This window comes from Alosa sapidissima, chromosome 3, assembly GCF_018492685.1.
Source record: "Alosa sapidissima isolate fAloSap1 chromosome 3, fAloSap1.pri, whole genome shotgun sequence".
NCBI lineage: Eukaryota > Metazoa > Chordata > Actinopteri > Clupeiformes > Clupeidae > Alosa > Alosa sapidissima.
The window spans coordinates 30,055,019-30,077,453 of NC_055959.1; the positions used below are offsets into that span (position 1 = coordinate 30,055,019).

At 41.2% G+C, this 22,435-nt stretch overlaps 1 protein-coding gene across 2 annotated transcripts in view; it reads left to right on the top strand.

Annotated features, from left to right (window-relative positions):
- The first annotated feature begins 4,649 nt into the window (after positions 1-4,649).
- The window catches only part of sdk1a (sidekick cell adhesion molecule 1a), a 242,219-nt gene continuing 224,433 nt past the window's right edge, over positions 4,650-22,435 (top strand). The window contains exons 1-2 of one of the 2 annotated variants that reach the window (XM_042086167.1): positions 4,650-6,200; positions 14,822-14,920. In XM_042086167.1, coding sequence (XP_041942101.1) covers positions 5,753-6,200; positions 14,822-14,920 — 547 coding nt within the window. In that variant the 5' untranslated portion in view covers positions 4,650-5,752. The remainder of the gene's footprint in view (positions 6,201-14,821; positions 14,921-22,435) is intronic. The other variant, XM_042086168.1, reaches the window with a different exon arrangement.

Below are 22,435 nucleotides of genomic sequence, written 5' to 3' on the forward strand. Positions count from 1 at the left end.
AATGACAGCTGCGAAGGCACAATGGCTGCCACTGTTTCAGGTCGAACGTTATTTGGAGGCATTTTGTGCCGGCTTAATTATTCTCTCAAGTGGTTCTTCTGATAAATTCTAATCCCCAGGAAAGCAAGCTGAATTGGGGGGTCTGATAAATGTTATCTCTGGTAAATGAAACTGTCAGGGTGACTTCCACATGTCCCTACGGCAACAAGCCTGGTCACTCACAAATTCCTATCCATCCTTGATGCTCACACGCAGTGTCCTCAATGAATGCCCAAAGCGTGAACGCCCTGGATTGACGTCAATAACCACAGTGCTGCCAGCTTCACAAGAAAATGGGGATGTTTTGTTTCAATGCAATTGCAGCTGTACGTGTGGCGTCTGACATGTCCATAATTGGCATGATTATTAAAATATAAAAAGGGCATGTGCTCTAGTTCAACAATGAAAATTGGGCACAGAAAGTGTCCCCCAAGCTCCTCATGATTACCAGCGTGAATGTATTAACTGTTTTCCACCCCTGCCACTTGGGGGCACTGTATAATTAAGAGGCAACTCTTCTGCCAAGTACATCGTCACCGTAGTGCATCTATGATATTTAACGATGAAATGGATCACTGCACACTGGGCTAGGCCACAGACTCCCAGGGAACCCAGCATGAGTCTTAAGCAACCTGTCTCCTCAGGTTCTCAGACTTAACTCAAACTGCGGGCTGGCTGGAAGGGGAGGGGGGGATCCCTCCACCCACCTCAACAGCCTCCATCTCACCCCCTGCAGTGTCTGGTTTAGGATCACAAGTCACACACAATCACCCAGCTATAATAGTGTCAGCAGTGCCATTCCTGTACATCCTTTAGCAGTGCTTACATGACATGCCTCTCTGCAGGCGCCAGGCAGCTCATTGCTATGCATAATTGACTGCAATTCGTTCCCAGTACCACAGGGGGCACTAGTGGGCTTTTTATTTTGGCTTAGTCCCCTTGATTTGTGCTGCAGCAGCAGCAGCAGCATGCCATGCTTTATGAATGCACTGCTATATTGCATGCGTGCCAGGAACATTTGACATTGGGTATTTGGAGGAGTGCACTGTTTGCCCAATCAACCCAGCATATGTTTTGTCTGAAACAAAAACTTTAATGGGGAAAACACTGCATTTGCAAACAGATTCAAATATACAGTGGTGGTGGCTCCTGAATTTTCTCATTACTGTACAAGAACACTTGAATGAATGCTAATTTACCAAGGTGTTGTATTGTGTAAGGTGGAATTGCATTAGACAAGCAGTAGACCTATATGTCTGTGATCACAAAAAAAAATTGAAGAGTAGACTATTTATCTATATCAGTATTAAACACATATACAGGATTTATATATATTATTTATATTATATAAGTATAAAACATCAGGTGATATCAGTGATGAATTATAGTATATCATATGAATTTCATAGTTATCCACTTTGTTCAGCACTCTTGACTTTTGGCTATTGATAAAACATCCATCCACAGACTGTCTGTGTGGAGTTTTCATCCACCCAGAGACTGTCTAACAATATAATAATTGGTCGGGCCAAGTTTGACTGGCACTGATGCCTTGAGTTCACTGGCCTCCAGATTGTTTGGAACGATCCTGCAGAGACTTCCTCTGAGTCCTCTGGCTAAAGAGGGGATGATACTAAGCATCTGCTGTTTTTTCTTTCAAATCACAGAGTGCTGGCAAGGACAGTTTACTGCACTAATGAGAGAAAAAAAATGAAATTCATCAGGGCAGGGGCAGATAATGGACAGTACTTGGGCCCATGCCCAACAAACTTCATTCCTTTAAACAGGAGAAAGAGAGAACATATCAAGGCACTTGCTGGCCAGGGTTACAGAACACTGAAATGTTCTCCTGTTGACAGAATACTAAAATTGAAGGAGTTCCGTGTAGTTAACTGTACTTGTCTCCCTTGCTCTTGCTAGTTATTTAGAAGAGCATGATACTTCTTTCACCAAGGTCATGGAGTCAGTTTCCAGGGAAAGCAAGTATGAGGGCTGCCTTATGTATAACAGCTTGCCTACCTTCAAAAAGACCCTCGCTGCATAGCAAAAACACTCAGACAAAGGCAAGACAAAGTATTATCATTCAGATAACAACACCAGCCAACCATCGTCTTAGCCTACTATAGTTGATATTCAGAATCTGGCCTGACCACTACGGTCCAACCAGGGCACGGAGGGCCCAGCCTGGGAGTGTGACTCTTTTAGCTCACTGCAGGCACGGCCTCGTCCCTGTGATCTCTCTCTGTCTCCCCTCCCATATCCGTCTCTGCGTGGTGCCCATCAAACCCTTCTCTGGCCCTACATGCTCAATGTCTCCTTTTCATCTGATTGTGTTCCCACAGCGTGTCATCGGCACTCGGCTTTAGATAAGGAGGGGAGAATGATTTATTGGCCTCCGTCGGCGAGAGGTACCCTGCCTCCCCTTGCAGCAGAGAGAGCGAGCCACTCATTGAGATGTAGCCATAGAATGTGGTCAGCAGGGATGGACTGTGACAGCCATTGCGAATATATGGTGAGAGGGAAGCAATGTGGAGTCCTCTTCATCCACCTAAGTGGAGAGAGGGATGGAGGGAGAGAGAGACAGAGACAGAGAGACAAGCTCTCTCCTTATAGTCTGCCTTCTGGAGGCAACAGGAATTCACATGAATGGTATAAGTATGTATACTTTTTTGATCCCGTGAGGGAAATTTGGTCTCTGCATTTAACCCAATTGGTGAATTAGTGAAACACAAACAGCACACAGTAAACACACAGTGAGGTGAAGCACACACTAATCCCGGCGCAGTGAGCTGCCTGCTACAACGGCGGCGCTTGGGGAGCAGTGAGGGGTTAGGTGCCTTGCTCAAGGGCACTTCAGCCGCGGCCCACTGGTCAGGGCTCGAACCAGCAACCCTCCGGTTACAAGTCCAGAGTGCTAACCAATGGGCCACGGCTGCCCCCGTAGTGGTAGTGAGAAACAAGCAAAACATAAGCCATGGTGTGCAGCCTGTGACAGACAGGGGGAGGGGGGCATAAGTCTATTGGAGAAAGACAGGATTTACTCGAGGTTTAATTTATCCCCTCTTGGTCAAGGTTAACCTGTGCTTTCATCTCAGGGCTAGGTTCAAATGTACAATGTAAATGTACAATGTAAATCTGGCACTGAAAAAAAAAAAGAAGAACTGATACCTTGTGAAGAACTGATACCTTAAAAATGCAGATGCAGCGAGTCTTTATTCCATATGCACCACTGTGTATAATGTAGTAACTAAACAAACACAAGAGGGAAGTTCATCAAAACCTTTTTCAGGTCAGGTAGCGAAAGGCTAAAATACCAATCAGGTGTGCCATCTATAATCCATCATAATGATTATGCAGAGACTTGGGCAAGATAAATCACTGCCTTCTGTGAAGTGATCTGATGAATTGCCCCTTGTATGGAAACACGTAGATCACATGGCTTGTCAGGTTGTCTGTTAGCAAGCAGTTTTGTGCAGACACAAGCAAAAAACCTTGAAATCTGGAAACTCAAATTTCATCAGCATAAAAATATATATCCTGTGTAAAGTTATTCAAGCAATAAAATCTCTCTCTCTCTCTGTGTTAGTGTGTCTACCCATGCACTTTATTTGTGTCACTCAATTTGGGTGTGTGGGTGTACATGTTTTGAGTAGCCTATGTGTGTTGTAATGCTGCATTCCAGAAAACTTGGACGTCAGATATTTCATTGTTGGAATCTCCCAATTTCATTTCAGACAAACTAGGAGGTCAAGAATTCTGAAATTAAAAAAGTACAATGGAACGCCACTTGAAGTTGGAGCTCTCACTTCTGAACTCAGTGTAAGTCGATACCCCAACTTCAGAGTTGTCTGAAATACAGCATGTGTGCGTGTGTGTGTGCGTGCGTGCGTGCATGCGTGTATGTGTGTGTGTGTGTTTGTGTTTTACATGTGTGTATGTGCCTGTGTGCCTGCTAGTAGGTGGGTGGAGGGTTGTTGAACGTGAAAATGCAGAATTACAGAGATAGTTCTCCTGCCTTCCTTGGTGAGTGGTATTTGAAAATACGCTGTTGTGATTCAAACAGGAATGAAAAAGATGGCCCTGTGAAAGATATTTACAATGTATAATGAGCAGCCACAACCAATCACAATTTTCTATGTATACAATGAACTGATCAAAGCTTTTTTGATTTGATATTGAGTTACAATTAAAGACTTTACAATTGACTTTCATGGTTCTCTCATTATACCCCTCCCAGGCCCCTACAGCAGAAACCTTGTCATAACAAAAGGTCATGAAAAACAAACTGTGAGCTGCTGTTTGTTTCATTTATAGTTTAGGTCCAAACAAATATGACTTTTTGATAACATTAGCTTTTGTAATCACCTTCTGATGGACAGTTTTTGTTTAAAGATTTGCCAGTCCACGTTTGTCATGCATGGTATAGCATAGGCTATCACTTAAAGACAAATGCACAGACCACTTATAAGCCTAACATAACCCTCTGCTGTCGAAAGGTGCTTAATATGCAAAATCACCATATGCGATCAACTTCCGAATCTGTGGAACACAGCCAATGAGTCGGGGTAGGGCGGGGGAACAGAACTGTAGGCTATGCTACTGAATCGAAGTTGAGCAGCAAGTGCAGAGCCGTAGTGTTGCTGCGGTGGCACAAACCCCACGTCGCTCTCTGGATAGTTCTGTGCTCTACAGGCTACGTGAGTTTCTTCTCACCATCACCACCTGGTCGTGGCTTCGTTTAATGTCAAAATCACAGCTCCGACCGATGCATGTTTTCTAGAGGTACCACAGGCTGTATCGCTGTCCCGTAAGAATATGTGTAATAATGTATCTTATCTCGTTGTGGGATTTCGCTGAAGACTCTTTCTAATCATTCTTAGTTATAAGTTTTTTTGTCGTTGAATGCGACTGTAATCATAGCCAATGTTTATAGCCGAAGACAGCATTGTTTTAAGTAAGGGATTTAACAACTACAACGTCAGTTCGTCAGCATAGCAGAGCAGCATTGTCAGACGCCTAACTTATGGTTTTACCTTTTCTCGGATAGGATCGCCTGTAGCCCATGCTATAAAAAGAAGCTTATGGTGCGTAGCGAAATAAATGTAGCTTATGCCAGAAAAAAAATGGGTCCTGAACTGAATTGTTTTTGAAAGCCTAGGTTTAGCCTACTGCAGATTTCTTTGACTTCAGAGCGAGGATGTGTATGGGCTATTTAAAAGAATCAGACCAAAAGATAGACTACAAGCCAGCCTGCTTGGTAACCTAACCTAAGCCAATACTTTTCAAAAGGAAACTAAGTTGTATGTACGTCGGCCGACAGTGAAGAGGAAAACTGCGATAGTGCTCTCTCGCAACCCAAATGATGAAGCATATTTCAAGAAGTGCTCCAGAAAGTGGCTGATCAAAAGCACATCCCTGCAGCTGTGAACAACGGACAGACGGTTACAGTTGTATTTTCACGTTAGGTGCCCTAAATTTAGTCCAGCCAGTTTAACTTGTAACTCACTGAATTCTCTGCGTTTTATTTCGGGATTGAAGCAGCATGTTCGTGTGTAGGCTATAGAGTCGGTGAGTTTCATGCCGAGCAAGTTGACGGCAGACAGAGTTCAGTAGCCTAATCAGAATCCTCACAGCCACGAAACAGCGAGAGGGGAACTGTAGCTCAGAAGGCAGCTGCTATGCGACTTGCCACTGCCACAATTCTGACCTCAGAATGACTGACCGAAGAGGTCGCTTTGAATATGAAATAAGTGTTGACGCCGAAGCATCGCAGAATAAAACGCTTTCCAGAAATTTTAAGGAGATACGTCAAACTCGCCGAAACAAGCACCTGAACAGAAGAGTGAATACAGAGGACATTGCTCGCAGAGGAGACAGTGGCTCGTATCGGACCGAACCCGGGAAAACCTGTAACTCTACAAATGTGATGCTTATGCATCACAGCGCTTCTGACTTAAGATTTACCGAACGCCACTATTTCTGCACCGACTGTGAAGTTCCTCTGAACAACCACAGCCATAAGAAGAAAATGATTGTCGATAACGCAAAAACATTTTCATCAAGATATTCAAACTACAATGGAAAGAGAAAGTTGGCATTTAGATCATGGAGTTGGTGGGCGTTGTGTCTTTCCATACACGTGTTGAAAGCAGCAGCTCAAGGTAAGAAAATGTACCATATTCTATACACATTCAATTAAGGGAAGTCTGCCTAAAGTAAGCTACATGGCTACATTTTAAAGATGTAGGCTATATGATATGGCAAACGCCATTTGCAGTGATAATAGGCTACCCTATCATTGTCATTGGATTTATTGTAGCCTATAATCACTTAGACAAACGGAATAAATGCACCTCTAGCTTCTTTAATGACCAGTAAGTAGACAAAACAAATGCACATTTCAAAAGTTTAATGAGACAGGACTTTCACAGGAATAGCATCTATGATGATAAACTGTCCATTGTAGACAAACGATGAGTCATTAAGTCCCTGCTGCACATGTTCAAAAGTCTTTGGACGGTCACAGATGGAAGGCGTGTGACCACGACTACGCGCGAATTCCAGGGTTTGTTGAAGGGGTGGGTGGGGGATTTTGCTGAGGTTGAGGGTCAAGCATAACATGACAATTTCACTATTAGGAAAGCTTCTATGTTAATTTGGGGATTTTTTATTTAGGCCTTTTGTTTAATTTAGGCCTAGGCTACTATTGGATCTACAGAAGAACCTAAGTGTCTGAAATAACAATATCTCATCCAAAAAAATAGAATAGGTTATAGATCTCCCAAGGGATAGCCTGTGTCTTTTTTCATACATCTGAGAGATTTATGCCTAGTTTTTTTTATTGAGGAATAGACTTAATTTAACATAATGTAGGCTATGTTTTTCTCTCCATTCATTAAAATGGATTATACATCGCATGATGGCATGCAAGTAAATCCTGTTTAGAGATCATCCATGTGTAATTACTGATGCAAGACCCCTTTTATGAAATCATCATGTGTTTTGATTTGGGGTAATAAAAACAACATGCCCCATTAATTGGCATATTTATGATTTCCCAAATTTGCATCTTTCAGGGTTATTTTAGGCAGGCATTGAAAAAGATAAATCATCAACAGTATTCCTCAAGCTATCTTCTCCGCCCACTTAATATGTATTTTTGTTTGGGGGTAAAGGGGGAGTATTTGCATTTGTAAAGATGAAAGAAAATTAATGATAATAATGATCATATAAAGACACCATTTAACAGCGTTTCAAAAGAAGACAGTCATCAATTTAGTTAGTGAATAAATGGGGTGGCACAGTTGCCACTATCGTTTAATGCACAACATTATTTGACATCCTGCTCCAGCAGACTTAACTTTCATTTTCTCATCAGCTTCTCTTCTGTCTTTGTTTTGAAGAGATGCTGTGGGTAAATCACTGTATTAACACCAACAGCTTAACCTTTGAAACAGATACAACTCCACAGGATCTTATGAAAGCAGGGATATGAAGTGTCATACTGCTTTAGTGTTCTTAACACTCCAAAGCCTAACTCCAGATATACTCTCCTATCACTGCAATACACCATTCTGCTTTAGGAAGTTCACTTGAAAAAAAACTTTGCTTTATATTAACTGACAGAATAAAACTTTCTAATAAATGTGTCAAAACTGTGGACTCTCCTATGAGCAAAACCCACATCACAGTCTTTCAATACTTCAAAGTCCATACCCATGGAAGCAGGGATTACTGATTAACACAGGAATCCATGAGACTCCAGAGCCTTTGCAAGGTCCTGCCAATCATGAGGACTTTTGCAGTACTGCAAGTGTTTCATATGCCGTCTCAATAGCTCTGACTGTCCAGCTACTTTGGTGATGGCAGTTCACATCATGTCATAAAGGCTTATTTAATTCAGAGAGGTTCAGCAAAGTTGTTGATGTGCATACGGTGTCAGCCAGTTTTCAAGTCCTGTGTCAAGGTCTTTGGATATTTGGAAAGCCACCAGCTCTTTTCTGGGAATGGGTTAGATGGTATTGATCCCATAGGAGGAACCAGCCAGCTGCCTGCATTATCAAAGCTTGCAAATCGGGGTTGAGATTGACATTCAGCCTCCACCTTTAAATGCCAAGAGCTTCAACATTTTCCCATGTCATAAGTGACTTGTCATAAAGACTCATGAAAGGTGCTGGTGTTTTATCAACTAGAATAAAATGAACAGGATCCATTACCTTTACTGTCACTTTCAACTCTAAAGTGGCAATCAATACCATATAAGGATATTCATCTGACGTAAAATTATAAATATATTAACCAGTGGTCATCAGGGCATAGAGTCAGAGCCTGTGAGGATTTAAACAGATTATAAGTAAGTAAGTAAGTATTTTATAGTCATTTTTCATGCATAGAGTGCAACACAAAGCGCTCCAGTATAGCAAGATGTTTGGCAAGATCTTTTCTGTAGAAATATCCAGGCCATCAAAACACTGTGTCTAATATGGCAGGTGAAAACACACTTTCTCCTCCACATGTGCATTATCTGCTGGCTGCACCATCAGGCGAGTACGCACACATCACCCATTCACGACTGTAAACCCTGACGTTTCATTGCCACACCATCTGTGCAATCATTTACTGCAGAAGCTTTTCTTTGTTGCCCCCCCCCCTCCCCCTTCTTGAGGTCCTCAGAGTGAGAAATTGTAGCTTTCCTCTCGCATCGGTGATTTCATATGTGTAACGTTTTGCTTGAGTGTTGGTCAGACACAAGATTATTTGTCATGGGAAAAGGCAGGCAGTGCTTGATTTCCGTCCTGTTGATTATTGATTTTGTGGAATGAATTGCAAATCGCAAATTTTGTATCCATAATTTATTGATTTTTTGTCTCCGTAAAATGCATGTGAAATCATTGATTTGACACACACTGCTAAGTAGTTTGGTTCTGCCAAATGTTTGCACATTTTAATTCATGGTAATATACTACCCACTGTTTTGCAACATCATTAGCAGGGTTGAACCCTTTAGTGCTTGAGGTTCTGTTGGTGGTCTAATCATTTAAGCCTTTGTATTGTACAATTATCTTTCAGATCATAGTGACACTGAAAAAAAGAAAAAAGTACTTTAAAAATGCATTATTTTAAGAAAGCGTATTTAAATACAAAGAATATTTAGTAATGGACAATTTAGTAACAATATCATCCACTTAAACAGTCCCTAAGGTGTGATTTAAGTTTTTGAGATTGTCTTGCCAGCCATCCCTTCGGGAATAAAACTCAGGACACACAGAGTATTAGGCCCATCAATTTGACCATGCCATTAATACATCAACAACTCCCTTTTACACACAGTCTTACAATGCAATTTGGCTGTGGTCCTGATTTCACTGAGAGCGAGTTATAATGCCTCTATGTGCTTGCAATCCGTCGTTAGTGATTAACACTCAAAAGCTTCTTTCTGAAGACTTGTGCAGAACAAGGCCCTCATATCAAAGCTCACACAACGTGTGCCACATGCCCTGTGAGTGGCAACTTCATTTTCATATGAAAGCATAAATGTAAATACATTGAGTGGCTACTGGATAGGATGAGTTATCTTATTTAAGAGAGCAGGCAGGGGGTTATGGACATGTTAGGCTATATACAAAAGTTTTTGAATGAATAGCATTTAACATTCATGCTGGCCTGAGTGAGTGTGTTTGGTGGTTGTCATGGTTGCAATTGGAGGGGGTGGGGGGGGGGGTGCGTCTTCCATCAGCCTCTGTCATATGCTCATTGATGTCTGATTTGGTTGGGCTTTGGTTGATTTCTGGGGTTTTATTGGTAAGGATTGAGGTAAATGTATATGTATATAAAATCTAATACTATTAGAAAAGTACAGTTTGCTTGGTTATCCATATGATAAGATAATAATAACAATCAGTGATCAGGCCTGTTCACATGGCGGCCCGCGGGCCAAATGTGGCCCAGAAACAATCTCCGAGTGGCCCAGTCCGTGGTCCCATAAGAAACACAGAGATAAACAGAGAAAAAAAAAAAATTGTTAACCTTCAGAAATGTGTACATGTATTCCTAGAGTAGTAGCCTACATAAAACCATTACCAAAAACTGTGACTACAGACTACTTGAGACACCAGTAGTACACCACTAGTAAAGTTAAAATGTTTAACATTAACATTCCTAGCTCATGTGTTTATGTAGAAGTTCCCTATCTGTACTAGATGTTGCAGCACAACATTCAATCAGTTGTACGAAGATGCATAGCAATGGTGTCATGTTATCAGATGTTACTAATACTAAGTAAAAAGTTGGGTAACACTTTATTTTAATGTGTCGCTGTTACAGTGTGATACAGTGGAATAAACCTATTAAGTGTACCAGTTAATTACTTACAGTACATGTACATATGACATGTATATTGTGTCTTCGATGTCTTAGAACAGGTCTACTAATTCACTACATGGTACATATATCAACTGTGTTGGTAGTACACACTTATTGCTCTTTGATACAGTGGCATAAACCCATAGGCATAAACCCAATAGGTTTATTCCACTGTATCAAAGAGTAACAAGGTTGTAGCAGCACAGCTGTTACATGTACACTGAAGACAATAAGGCCTTGACTGGAGCTAAGAATGGTTTGTATATCAAATCTATCATGACCAGATTTACCCCATCCAGCAGGTCTCAGGTCAGCTCTTTGGGCAAATTAACAAAGTTTTGGCAAAGCACTCAGTATTACAATGTAACAACTATATGTAGGTACCCACAAATACATAATGCAAGTACAATGATAGTACCTGATAGTACATGTTGTTACACAGGTTGTACCACTGTATCTAATTAGGTAGGTACACTGTAACAGCGACACATTAAAATAAAGTGTTACCAAGTTACAAAGTACATTTTCTATTTAATAGCTATCCCCGTTCATATCAAATACAAATTGTAATTCACAAGAGACCCACTTAATGAATTTCTTTCTTTAATGAAGAGATAAACACTGAGATAGTTTTTAGTGCAGCAGGCATGACTGTGGCCTTAGAGAGCTGTTACCTTTGGAAGGATTTTGCCTGCATGGAACTAGGAATGTCCAGTCAAAACAAATGCTTATTTTCTGCATGGTTTGAATATTCAAATAAACCATCTCTACCATAAACTGTGTTTCTTGTTACTCAGTAGTTTAGTGTGTGAAAACACTAGTACATGTTAAGAAAATAAACCATGAGCTCTTTCCTTAAAATGTGCTGGGGCTCCAACACTAATATTGATCACTCAGAGAACAATTCTCCAATTATATTTTCGACTTTTCCTCAACATTACAGTAATACAACGTAATTGGTTCTTGTTTGTTCTGGTTGTTAAACATTAATACTTACAAACACTTGCATAAAGCAAGCTTCCCATTTGTTGTAAAGCTTTAAGTGAGTGTCTTTTCCTGCCCAACATTGACCTCTGCCCTTTTGTCCCAGTATGGATACCATCTGATAAAGGGGGAGTGTGGGGGGGTCAACAGGAATGTTTTTATTGAATGTGGATACACATTAAGCATAGCGTGGGAATGTGTGCTTCGGTTTACGTAGACGCATGCGATATCTGTTTAAAAGGACTAATGGAACAGAGGCTTGTGTTTGGACATAGTGGGAACCAGGAAACACCTGTTGATGTTTGGAACCATTTCAGTCAGTGGGGACAGGCAAACAAGCGCTACCACATTGTCCAGGGCGAGAGCCTGATATGCTCTAGAGGAACAGGTTTTCCTTTTGCTTTTCCTTTTGTTCAATTTTTTGATAGAGATGTGTCAGGAGGGAGGAAAAGTGATGCTGAAACCAATTATAAAAAGCATGACATTCCATTGATAAGTGCTATCTCAATTGTGATTGATCTATCCTATTCTAGAAAGTATATGGATATGAATTCTCAGCTCAAGTGTTTGAGTGGCTCAGGTGGCCATGAGAAATAAATGTTTTACCTATTCAGCATATTCTGCACGGCAGGATCAGTGTCAGTGTAATCTTTACTTTACCTTTTTAAAATATGGCCTCAAGACTCGATGAACAATTTGTCACACGGAGCTGGGTGATATCACTTTGTCATTTACATTCCCCCCTGTGCAAACATGTACCATGCCTGGAATGCACAACTGAATGTAAATAGTCCAGATATGCACAGGCAACATATACCAACTTAAGCTTGAATTCAGAAATGCAATTTTTAAAAGAAGGGAAACCACTTGAGCTCTCACAACCATAGTGCAATTTATCAAAGAAGCAAAAAGAAGTACAGCAGTGAAATTGGACTATATGTGGCAAGAAAAATAGAAAAAAAAAATAGGAATATGATAGTAATCGTCTTGACTTTTGAAGTTGCTACAATTCAGCGGAACTCCCCGTAAGAAGATGAATGCTTTAAATAAACATTTGGTTGAGGCACAGCCCAGAGAAATCTGTAAATGTTAGCTTTGCCCTTTCTGTCATACGAGGCACCTGAGGCTTTGTAATAAAGACTGAATTTCTTCCATCTATTATAGCGTCTAGCAACATATGTGCACTTTGCCAGTGTTTTTATAGAGAGAAAAAGGATAAGGGATGACGGGGGTTAGTGGTATAAGTCAAAGTCGTAAACAGTGCTTTTCTAGCAACGGGGAAGCAAAACACCCCATCATCATTTAAAAGTTAAACAGAGCATCAAGTTGAAGGACGCCAATGATGAAAGCCAGGGTGACAATAGCAGCTGCCTAATGCCTGCGATAGTAAAACAGCCATCTTGTACACTACAATTTACAGCGAAAGAAAGCAAATATTTTTCCATGGCAAACCATGAAATTTCCTCCAGCTCCATTAGGGAACGGGAGTGTTTTTTGGCAGCAACTGCAGCAGAAGCGGCAATGACTTTACTAATGATCTTTTCCCTCCATAAAAGCTGGCCCCCGTGCACTGTGGCATGGCATATGAAAATGAGGATGACTTGTGGAGGTGGGGGTGAAGGGGGGGCCGAGCCAGAGGAGGGCACAGGCAGGGCGGCGGAGAGCAGCTGTGGTGGGCACAGGGCTGTGGCAGGTGGCTGATTTGTGGACTGGCGTGCCAGGTCTAATGACTCCCCCTGAACCCCTGCGTGACATCACCCCGCCATTTGGAGCCAGCGAAGACCATATTTTCATTTAATCATTCACATTTAAATTAGGCCTTCTCCACCACACAACAACACAACCCCTGCAGCACACAGACACACACACAAACACACACACACACACACACACACACACACACACAAACACACACACACACGTACACAAAGCACACAGTAGCTACTCTCCTCCCTTCCCTTTTACTAGGTCCTTAAACAGAGGAGAGACACAGACTTGCAAGTGCTCAGAAAATAGGCAAAGCCCACTGGTGTGATTTGTGATTCATCTCTCATTTACTGTATGTGGTCAGTGCCAGCCTCTGATTTAGAAGCTCTTCTCTGGCAGCCTTTCTGGCTGGCCATACCTGCCTTTGGCTGTTTGGCACATAGTAAAGATGCACACCCCATATGCAGCAGTTGACCTATGAGTATTTTTTTAAAATTATGTTTACCTAAAGACACGCTTCAAGAGTTACATCATTTTGATGCTATTTCGAATTGTGGGGGGCAAAGAGCAATTTGTTGTGGTGTTTTGTAGAGGGGTAGAGGTCAGCTTAAAATATTAAAAGCAGATTATATTAGTGATTACATGTAAATGTTTTTTCATTCCTGTTATGCCTCATATGTAGTTATTGAAAGGCTTATGATGTGTTGATCAGTTTAATTGTGCTGACTGGAAGATTTAATTGCTTTCTCCTAAATGGGCAAAAACAGCTAATAGCTGCTCATCCCAGCATGGATAATACACGTTTGTGCTTTGTATTGTTTGCCATCTTATGATGTGCTGTGAAGATTATTCGAGTTTCCCGAAATTTCCTTCAGGCTTTGTTCTGTGTCCAGTATATTACGTTCCCCTCTGTTTAAATCCTCATGGACTTTGCTTTTATAAACACTTTCAAGCCTGTGAAGGTAGTGTGGGATTTCACATGAGTGATATCGACACTATTATATATTATATTCCTGTATATTTTCTTTGTTTACCTCATTGCTAGACTGCTAGAGGTGTGTGATTGTGTTCCGACGATACCTGTTGTCTTGTCATTTCTTGTCAAAAAGAAAAAGAAAAGTGAAATCAGCTGTACTGTGAAGAGGATGCAGTGACATGAGAAGACTGGCAGATCATGATACATTAACACAGAAAAAATCTTCATCCACTCAGCCAGCCTCCATGCCACTTTGATCAGGGACATGTTTGCTCTCAACATAAAAGAACACCCATCTCTCCGGCGAAGCCCTCAAGTGCATCTGAGCATTATCAGCACAAAGAATGCACAGGCAAACCTTGACAAATAGATTTGATAGGCGTGGATTGCTGAAAGCGATTCCTGGAGTAGAGGGGATTCGGCGCTTCAGTGCTGAAAGGAAAGGGAAACACTTACATTTACATCAAGTAGGCCTACATCGGGCGCTGCCACAAGATACTCAAAGCTGTCAGTGTCTCCTCAGTCACAATGCAACACCTGTGACTGAAGAGGGTTTTATGTTGGAAGACATATAGCTAATGTCTAAACTGCTTGTCGCTGCATCAGAATCCATGTTCGCTCTTTTATCCAAATTTATATTTACAATTAATTGATATACTTTATTACTATTACAATGTCAGTTAGATAGTTAAAAGGCATCCTGATTATTAGTAATATAACTAAATGTAATTAATTACAATTACTTACATTTAGGCAGGACCATGTGGCCAGCCCGATTGCGGGTGGGAGAGAGGTTGAGGCAGGGAGAGCTGCAAGTGTGCCAGTACACATGGTGGGGATGTGCAGCCAAAAGTGAGTGCCAAACCCCCCCCCCCCCCCACCCCCACCCCCTAGTTTAGAAAAGCATAGAATGTCAATACCTTGCAGTATCAAACTATCGAAAACAGCAGCATAATGCAGATTTGTGATATCTTGTTATTTACGTGAAGTGCTGTGGCAAATGAGAAGGCATCTGTTTCCCCCTCTTTGCATCATCTACAGAGTTTTATCTTTTGGCTGAATCTCTTGAATCTGTGTGGTTGGGGTTGGGGGGGGGGGGGGGGGGGGGTTCGGATGCTTTTGGGGTGTGGGTGGTTGAGGACTTGTTGGGCTTGCTGCAGGTTCTGGGCTTCATGGCAGCTTGGTGACCTGCCTGGGATTAGGTGAGCTTGCTGGCGTTGGAATGGGGAGACAGACTTGGCCAGTGGAGAATATGCTCCATCAGAATTCGGATAGTGTATGGAGAGAGTGCTGGTCTTCTTTGGTTGTCATGACAGCATGAGCCTCTCTGATGATGAGGCGGAAGGAAAGGTAGCAGGTGTCTGGCCTGAATTCTGAAGGGTTGGCCACTGCATATTCTGGTGTAAAAGATCCCCATATACCGTGTTTTAAGAAGTAATTTTTACTGGGTTGGGGTAGGATAAACGAGATGAGATGCATGAATATTACTAAATGATTTTATACAGTAGTTATAGATATTCACTTTTTCACTGCCACTAAAGACAGTTTTTGTGGTCAATCACTTTTCAATTACTCGATTAATTACTTTAACTTTCTGTAACTGCATTACCCACATCAGTGTTTACAAGCTGAACAACAGCATGTAAACAGCATGTAAAACAGTTTTAGATTGGAGGGCAAATAGAGTTTTTTAATTTATTGTGGATGTGGATGGAAGGGTTGTTTATTTGTTGTTATCCTTGGTTTATTAAAACCAGATTGGCCACTGAAACTTGAGAGGAAATAATCTGGTGTTAACCACAAACAAGGATTTCTTGGAAGTAAGGTTTGTTTTCGATTTAATACTGTACAAGGGAGCAGCCGTCTTATTTTATGGTGATTGAAGACAGAAGGCTTTATCAAAGACATGCAGAGACCAAATGTTCAAGCTTAACTGAGAGCTGCATTAGCTTTGTGTTTCACAAACAAGGCTCTGTCTTCCCACACTACAACAGACGAGCCAAGGCTATGTGTTTTCATAATAACTCTATAAGCTTTCTCCAGCCCTCGGCACATATGCCTAGAGCATTTATATAGCTCCTTGTATTTATTTACTCTGTATTTATTCATTGTTATGTTGACATGGAGCACAGAAGTGGAAAGCTGAGTCCAAATTAACACATGATCTCAGTGAGTCAGCATGCTTATACTTCTGCTATATCATGTACCATTACAAAATCCATAAGTAATTGTGTCCGAGTTTGAATTATGCATACGTGCGTTACTGAATAAAATAATATGATTTGATTAATACAATTATCAGATGGTCAATCCGAGCAGAGTTGTTCAGCTAGTGGAGAAGTAATGGACATTTTCATTTCAAAGCCAAAGAACAGACCACAGTGATATGGTACTTCGCTCTTTTTCAGCTATTGTGCGTCACTTAGCCTCAGTGTCAGTTTGTGAGTCTCTGATGGGATCGGCGAGACGGTTTGTGTGAATGTCTGTGTGTGTGTGCGCGTGTGTGTGTGTGTTCCTTGGCGGTCTGCGGCTGCATGGCCTGAGTGATGAAAAGAGGAGGATGTGAAGAATGTGAGAAGTGACACATCTGATAACCTATAAATAGCACGTCTGAGAGCCCAGGCCTGAGCCAGGAACAGCAGCAGTGTGTGTGTGTGTGTGTGTGTGTGTGTGTGTGTGTGTGTGTGTGTGCCTGTGTGTGTGTGCCTGTGTGTATATGTCAAAGCTTCTTCTAAGACCCCTGTGAGGCTTTTCACGGAGAGGCTAGGGAGCGGGGTGTGTCACCAGGGACCTCCTGGCGACATTCATCTTCATCTTACACTGACTCCTGAAATTGCCCACCCGTGTCCCCCACTGGTGTTAAGTGAACCCCCCCGGGGATGTTGTCTGTCTGGGCACTTGTAGATTTCTCTAATGGTTCACTGCATTGTGCGAGTGGACAAACTCTTCACGTTGCTGTGCTGAAACCTGAGTTTGAGTGTGTGGCGGGTATGTTGCTATGATGCATGTGTAGATGTAACGATACTAGAACATTTCATTTACATTTGTGGACTTTGCATCCAGACACATACCTATGTGTACTTTACCAATCTTATCTAACACTGAAAGGGAATCCAAAGTAAGTGTATATTTCACTTTAAATACTGTATCAACTGTGCGAATAATGTACATTGTGTCAAAAATAATGCCATGCTTGTTGCTACTCACTGCCCTCTGTGATAAAGGCTTATATAAGGTTTCCGGACACCTGACATGGTGCACCTTACTGAGGTGCAACACACAACCCTGACACCCATGAAATTGTGTTTATACAAGGTGGTTAAAACAGGAAAGCACCGTGACACAAACCTCCCAGATGAGGCAAGGACTTGGCAGTCTGACTTCTAAGAGGCTTAACATATTTTATCAATACACACATACCTCACTTTCACACTGGACAATTGAAACAGACCTGTAAAGTAGGAAAGAAACACACAAGAAATCCCCCTTCGTGTTCTGGTTTGAATGTAAATCACGGACTTCTCTTTGATCTTGATTAGCCCGCAGCTCGTTCCATGAGCCAAGCAGAGGATGACCTCAGCTTTGATAGGAGCCAAGGACCAACTACTCTCCATTATTAAACAATAACGTATGCCTTACGTTTGTTTTATATGATATTCATTTGTTCCTGGCTAGTCAAGCCAAGACAGTAAAGGTCACTTTAACTCTCAAGTGTGCACTCCTAAGTGAGGCAGAACCAGTACATTCAAGCCTAAGTTCTTTACGGAAACACATGAAAAGGGCATCTTCTGTGAAATATTTTCCGAGGGTATTGCCTTTGGGTGAATTAGTAGCCTGCCTGAAGTGGTGAGACGAAGAGGTGGCTTCCTCCTGATTCAGAGAGATGGCAGCTGTCAGCTTCTCTTGTAGCAGCAGGCAACTAATACCGCAACAAAACCACCCTGGGGGCCGTGCAGCAAGCAAGCTCAGAATGGTTATTGTCCGAGATGCGACAGTCACTTCATTTCACAGTGCTCACTTTAATGTCTAAATGTTTGAGTGGGCTTGATAATGATTTGATTTCAGACAGGGTGGTTATTGTAACAGCTTGGTGTGAATAACAGGAAGGAATAGAAACTTGTCACCCTAATAGACCCTCTGTGACTGTTTGTGAAACATGATGAGATACCTGCATGTTCTAAGTTGTGTGCATTGCCACTCTTTAAGGCCAGAAACTATTGTTCAGTTTTCAGCGCTGTTCTGATAGTCAGTATTTCAGTAGTAATGCATGATGAGATCTCGTCATGAACAGGCTGTCGAGCTTTAGTATTGTGTGACTGCACCACTCTGGATCCCGATGCTGTGACATTGCTTTGAGAGCATGTCTGATGTGGCCTCCCACTCTAAAAGTAGAATGTAATTGAAGTGATGTTTTCAACCTTGCCTGTGGCCACAATGTATCCACATCAAGGCTTACAGCATTTGTTGAGCAATGTAATTAATCCAGCATTAATCTGGTTTCTATAAGGCTGCATGTGTATTTTTCTCCTATTTGTTAGATAGATAGACAGGTGTATTAAAACCTTCTGGGGCAATGTGGTTAATATGACATGGATTTAGCACCTTTCTGGGCCTGTAAGCAACTAGTACTGTTTACTTGTGTGGATTTCTATATATTCAAGGAGATATATGGTATTTAAATAGTTCAATTTGGCTCCTGTAATACAAAGAGCACTAGAGTGTTGAATGTCTTGTGAGAAGCAGATTCCAGATTCCCTGTAGATATGTTGCACATGGATGTGTAATTGAGTGGATCTTTGTTCAGAGTAGCAATGTGTTGAGTCCTTTAAGAGATGTAGTTTTAAAAAAAACAGTGAATAACCATGTGATCTACTGCCACATCACTGGATGACTTCATTTCACTTGCCTGTTTATCAGAGCAAAAGGCAACATGCTGAGTAAGAAATTCTCTGCATAGCAATTGATACCATAGCTTCCTGACAAATGAAAGAGGGAAGGCGTTGAGCAGTGAAAAGGGTAGTGTGTGCAAGGGAGAGTGGTGCAGATAGCTGAAATCCTGCTGAAAGGGTTTGGAACTCGGAGCGTTAGTCCACTGAGATAATATATTATTGGTGCTGTTAGTGTCCCCATATTTTTTGGCACACATTGCTCGATTCCTGAATGTTTTCTGCTGGTCAGCAGCATTGAGGGCCCATTTGCTGGAGAGATACCATTTACATTACCTTCAGTGGTGATGTGACTTTATTCCCAACTTTATCATGTCTGGTAAAAGTTTTGCTGTGCCTTATGCATGGCACACCTTTGTCCGTATTAATGGGCCTTGTTTATGTCAATTGCATGTACCACTCCATTCAACGGTGGGTCATATGGTCCTGGTCAATGCTTCACCACCCATGGAGAGCAAGGATTAAGAGATTATTCAAGCCATTTAAAAACAAAAAAGTACTTTGTGTCCAGATTTTCATCACAAAGCTCTCTAATTTGCTTGCCATGAGAATGAAAGCAGATGTAATCAGCATGCTCAGTGTTATCCTTACGAACGGAGACTTTCTGAATGCATGAACTCTTCTCTGAATCTACTCTGTTCAACCAGTAGCATTTTATCCAATAGGGCTAATGAAAATTACTGGTTTTCAGACACTTGCTAAGTTCAAGTGTGGAGGAGTTAATTATGTTTATGCATGTTTCTGATTGATGAAAAATGCCCTGTGGATCCACTTCACATACCAAACAGCTGTGAAGGAGTCTATTAGAATAGAAGTAATCCCTTTGTGCATGTTTGTTAGCGGTTATCACCCAAGCGTGTTGGCTTTAAAGGGAATATCTAATATTGTTCAATAATCAAGCTTTAAAGAAAACACCAATTACATCAGTCATTTCCATTGTCTTGGGAGTGAAAAGTTCCTTTTTTGGGTGTGGAGGGTGCTTTTCTTTGAAATCTGTCATTTGTGAAATTCATTAAATATCTCGCAAGATATATCTTTTTTGAAGAACTGGTTACAGTATATTTGAAATGGAAAGCTTTACAAAATATATTGACTAAAAATTCCCCTCACCAATTTGCTTTGGGTGGTGGCAAGTGATGATAACCTTTTTGCACTTGCGGGTCCAAAAATCATGTCATGCAAAGTATTCCATCAACGCTTTTACAGTGCTTTCCGCATTTAGAAGGGAAAAGGCTGGTTCAATCTCACAGTTCATTACTTGTGTTGCTTGTATACATCATCACTAATGGTGCCAATCACTGATGACCTAGTTTGAAAGCTGAACAGCCCCTGGATACCGGCCAAATGATTGTGTAATTAGATAAATAAATTACATTAAATCAGAGAATAAGAGCTAGGACAAGGAGATAATGGCCTTTGAGGGCTACAGGTTCAGACATGCTCTCAGTCCATTTGAAGTGTGACATAAACATCAGCAGTTCAGCCCTTGTAGTCTTAATAGGAATGACAGTTGTTTTTACCCCTTTGGTCTTCTGACAAGTTAGATTGATATTAATCTCATGACATGCAAGAACAACAACAACAAAAATCAAACAACAACAACAACAAAATCCATCATTGTCAGGTTCAGATAGCACATGAAGTCTGATCCCCCTGAGTTTGTTAGAGTGATGACAACAATGAAGCAATGAAACCATGATGTACTGTAACTCACCACTGACCTTCCCATGTGTCTGAGTACAGGTATGTCTCATTCCATTGCTTACACCATGCTCAGTTAGACATAGCACCCAAGTACCCTTGCTAGTTTGACATTACACAGAGAAATAAGACTTTGACAGTTGTATAAAAGTTTTGTGACTTTATACTTACAGTATTGAATGTTTCAGCTCTGAATGTCTTTCTACAATAGTGTAGTTCCCTTGTGTGTCTAATGCATTTGATTTGTTTCCACCAGCACATGAGAACATCAGGGAAACTATTTAGTACAATTAAACCATTCTGCCTTCAGCTGACCCAAAATATATTCTGCTCCACTGATTGGGAGGTTTATCAATGCAGTTTTTTGTGATTATCACCCAGGCATATAAACAACATAGACATGTTAAATTATTCTTGTGGACAGATAAAAAAAAAAAACACTTCTGGGTATATTCTTGTTGTGAATGTTGGGCATATCAGGAATATCAGGAGTTAAGTATTGAAAATAGTGAAAAGCATGTTTATCATTCTCTGATGCACTCTGGCCCTGGTCTGAGTGAAGATTAAGTGTCTCCATGGCCACACATTGCCAGTTCAATACACAAGATATGCATTGGTTATCCAGCACTCAACTGCTATCTGTCTGTAGCTAATGGCTAATTTTGCATTTTGAGGTTGACAAGGGACACCGTAATGAGCAGCTCATGGCACCTAGTGTTGTCAATACAGACACAGTGCTGATAATACAAATCTGGCAAGCTTGCTAAATCGATACAACACACTGTTGTGTGCGTAGGAGATGCAAGCTGTCTGGTTGCAAACCAGATTCTTTAAATGCAACTGTTATTCACAACTTATGTGTACCAAATCTCGTATCTGTTGAACCTATGAGGTGTGCTATTTAACACGTAATCAAAACGACTAATAAAATAAATTACTTTTTTAAACATGAAAAGAAAAGTTAAAGCTATATTCTGCCATTATTGGACAAATGCAGGCAGAGCTCTTTGAAGATGCCCTAATAAGGTGTATCGAATGGAATGTTTTGCAGAAAGTGCCCTTGTGGATATTGAATTCTCCTTGTGTTACCTGACTCGTACGCTTCCTATTCCCAGTTATACTTTTGAGCATGGTAATAGCAGAACTTAACAGTCAGTAAGCACCATTGATAAGCACTATGAAATCCATCTTTTGTTTAAATGACTCCAACAGCACAAACCTAGAGTGCCTCTTGTGTGGTTGGTCTCTGCCAGCAGTGTGTCTGTATGTAAATAGATCAATTTTGTCCAATTTTAAACACCGCTCCACCTGCGGCTGGCTCTTTACATTCTGCACTCTAAAGTACCTCACAGATATGTTTGAGTTTGACCAGTCTTTCTACCAATCCAAAGCAAATGGCAGCAACCCTTTCAAGAGAGTTCCAATATCAGCATCATAGTTGGCCCCACAAGACTTCCTTTTTAACATTCCATATGTTATCTTAATGCAGAGGAAGTAGATTGGGACCCAAATAGAACGTTCAAGCATTGTTTTTGTTTTTATTGTTGAAAGGGTCTATAGACTATTCTTTCATTTAATCATCATCTGTGTGTGTCTGCACATAAACACAGAATGTAAACCTATCCTTTGAGCCACACACTGTTCATCCATTTTGTTCCCTTCTGAAGAAGAAACATTGACAGGGCCTGTCTCTTGCTGTTCAATTTGTGATGCCAGCCTA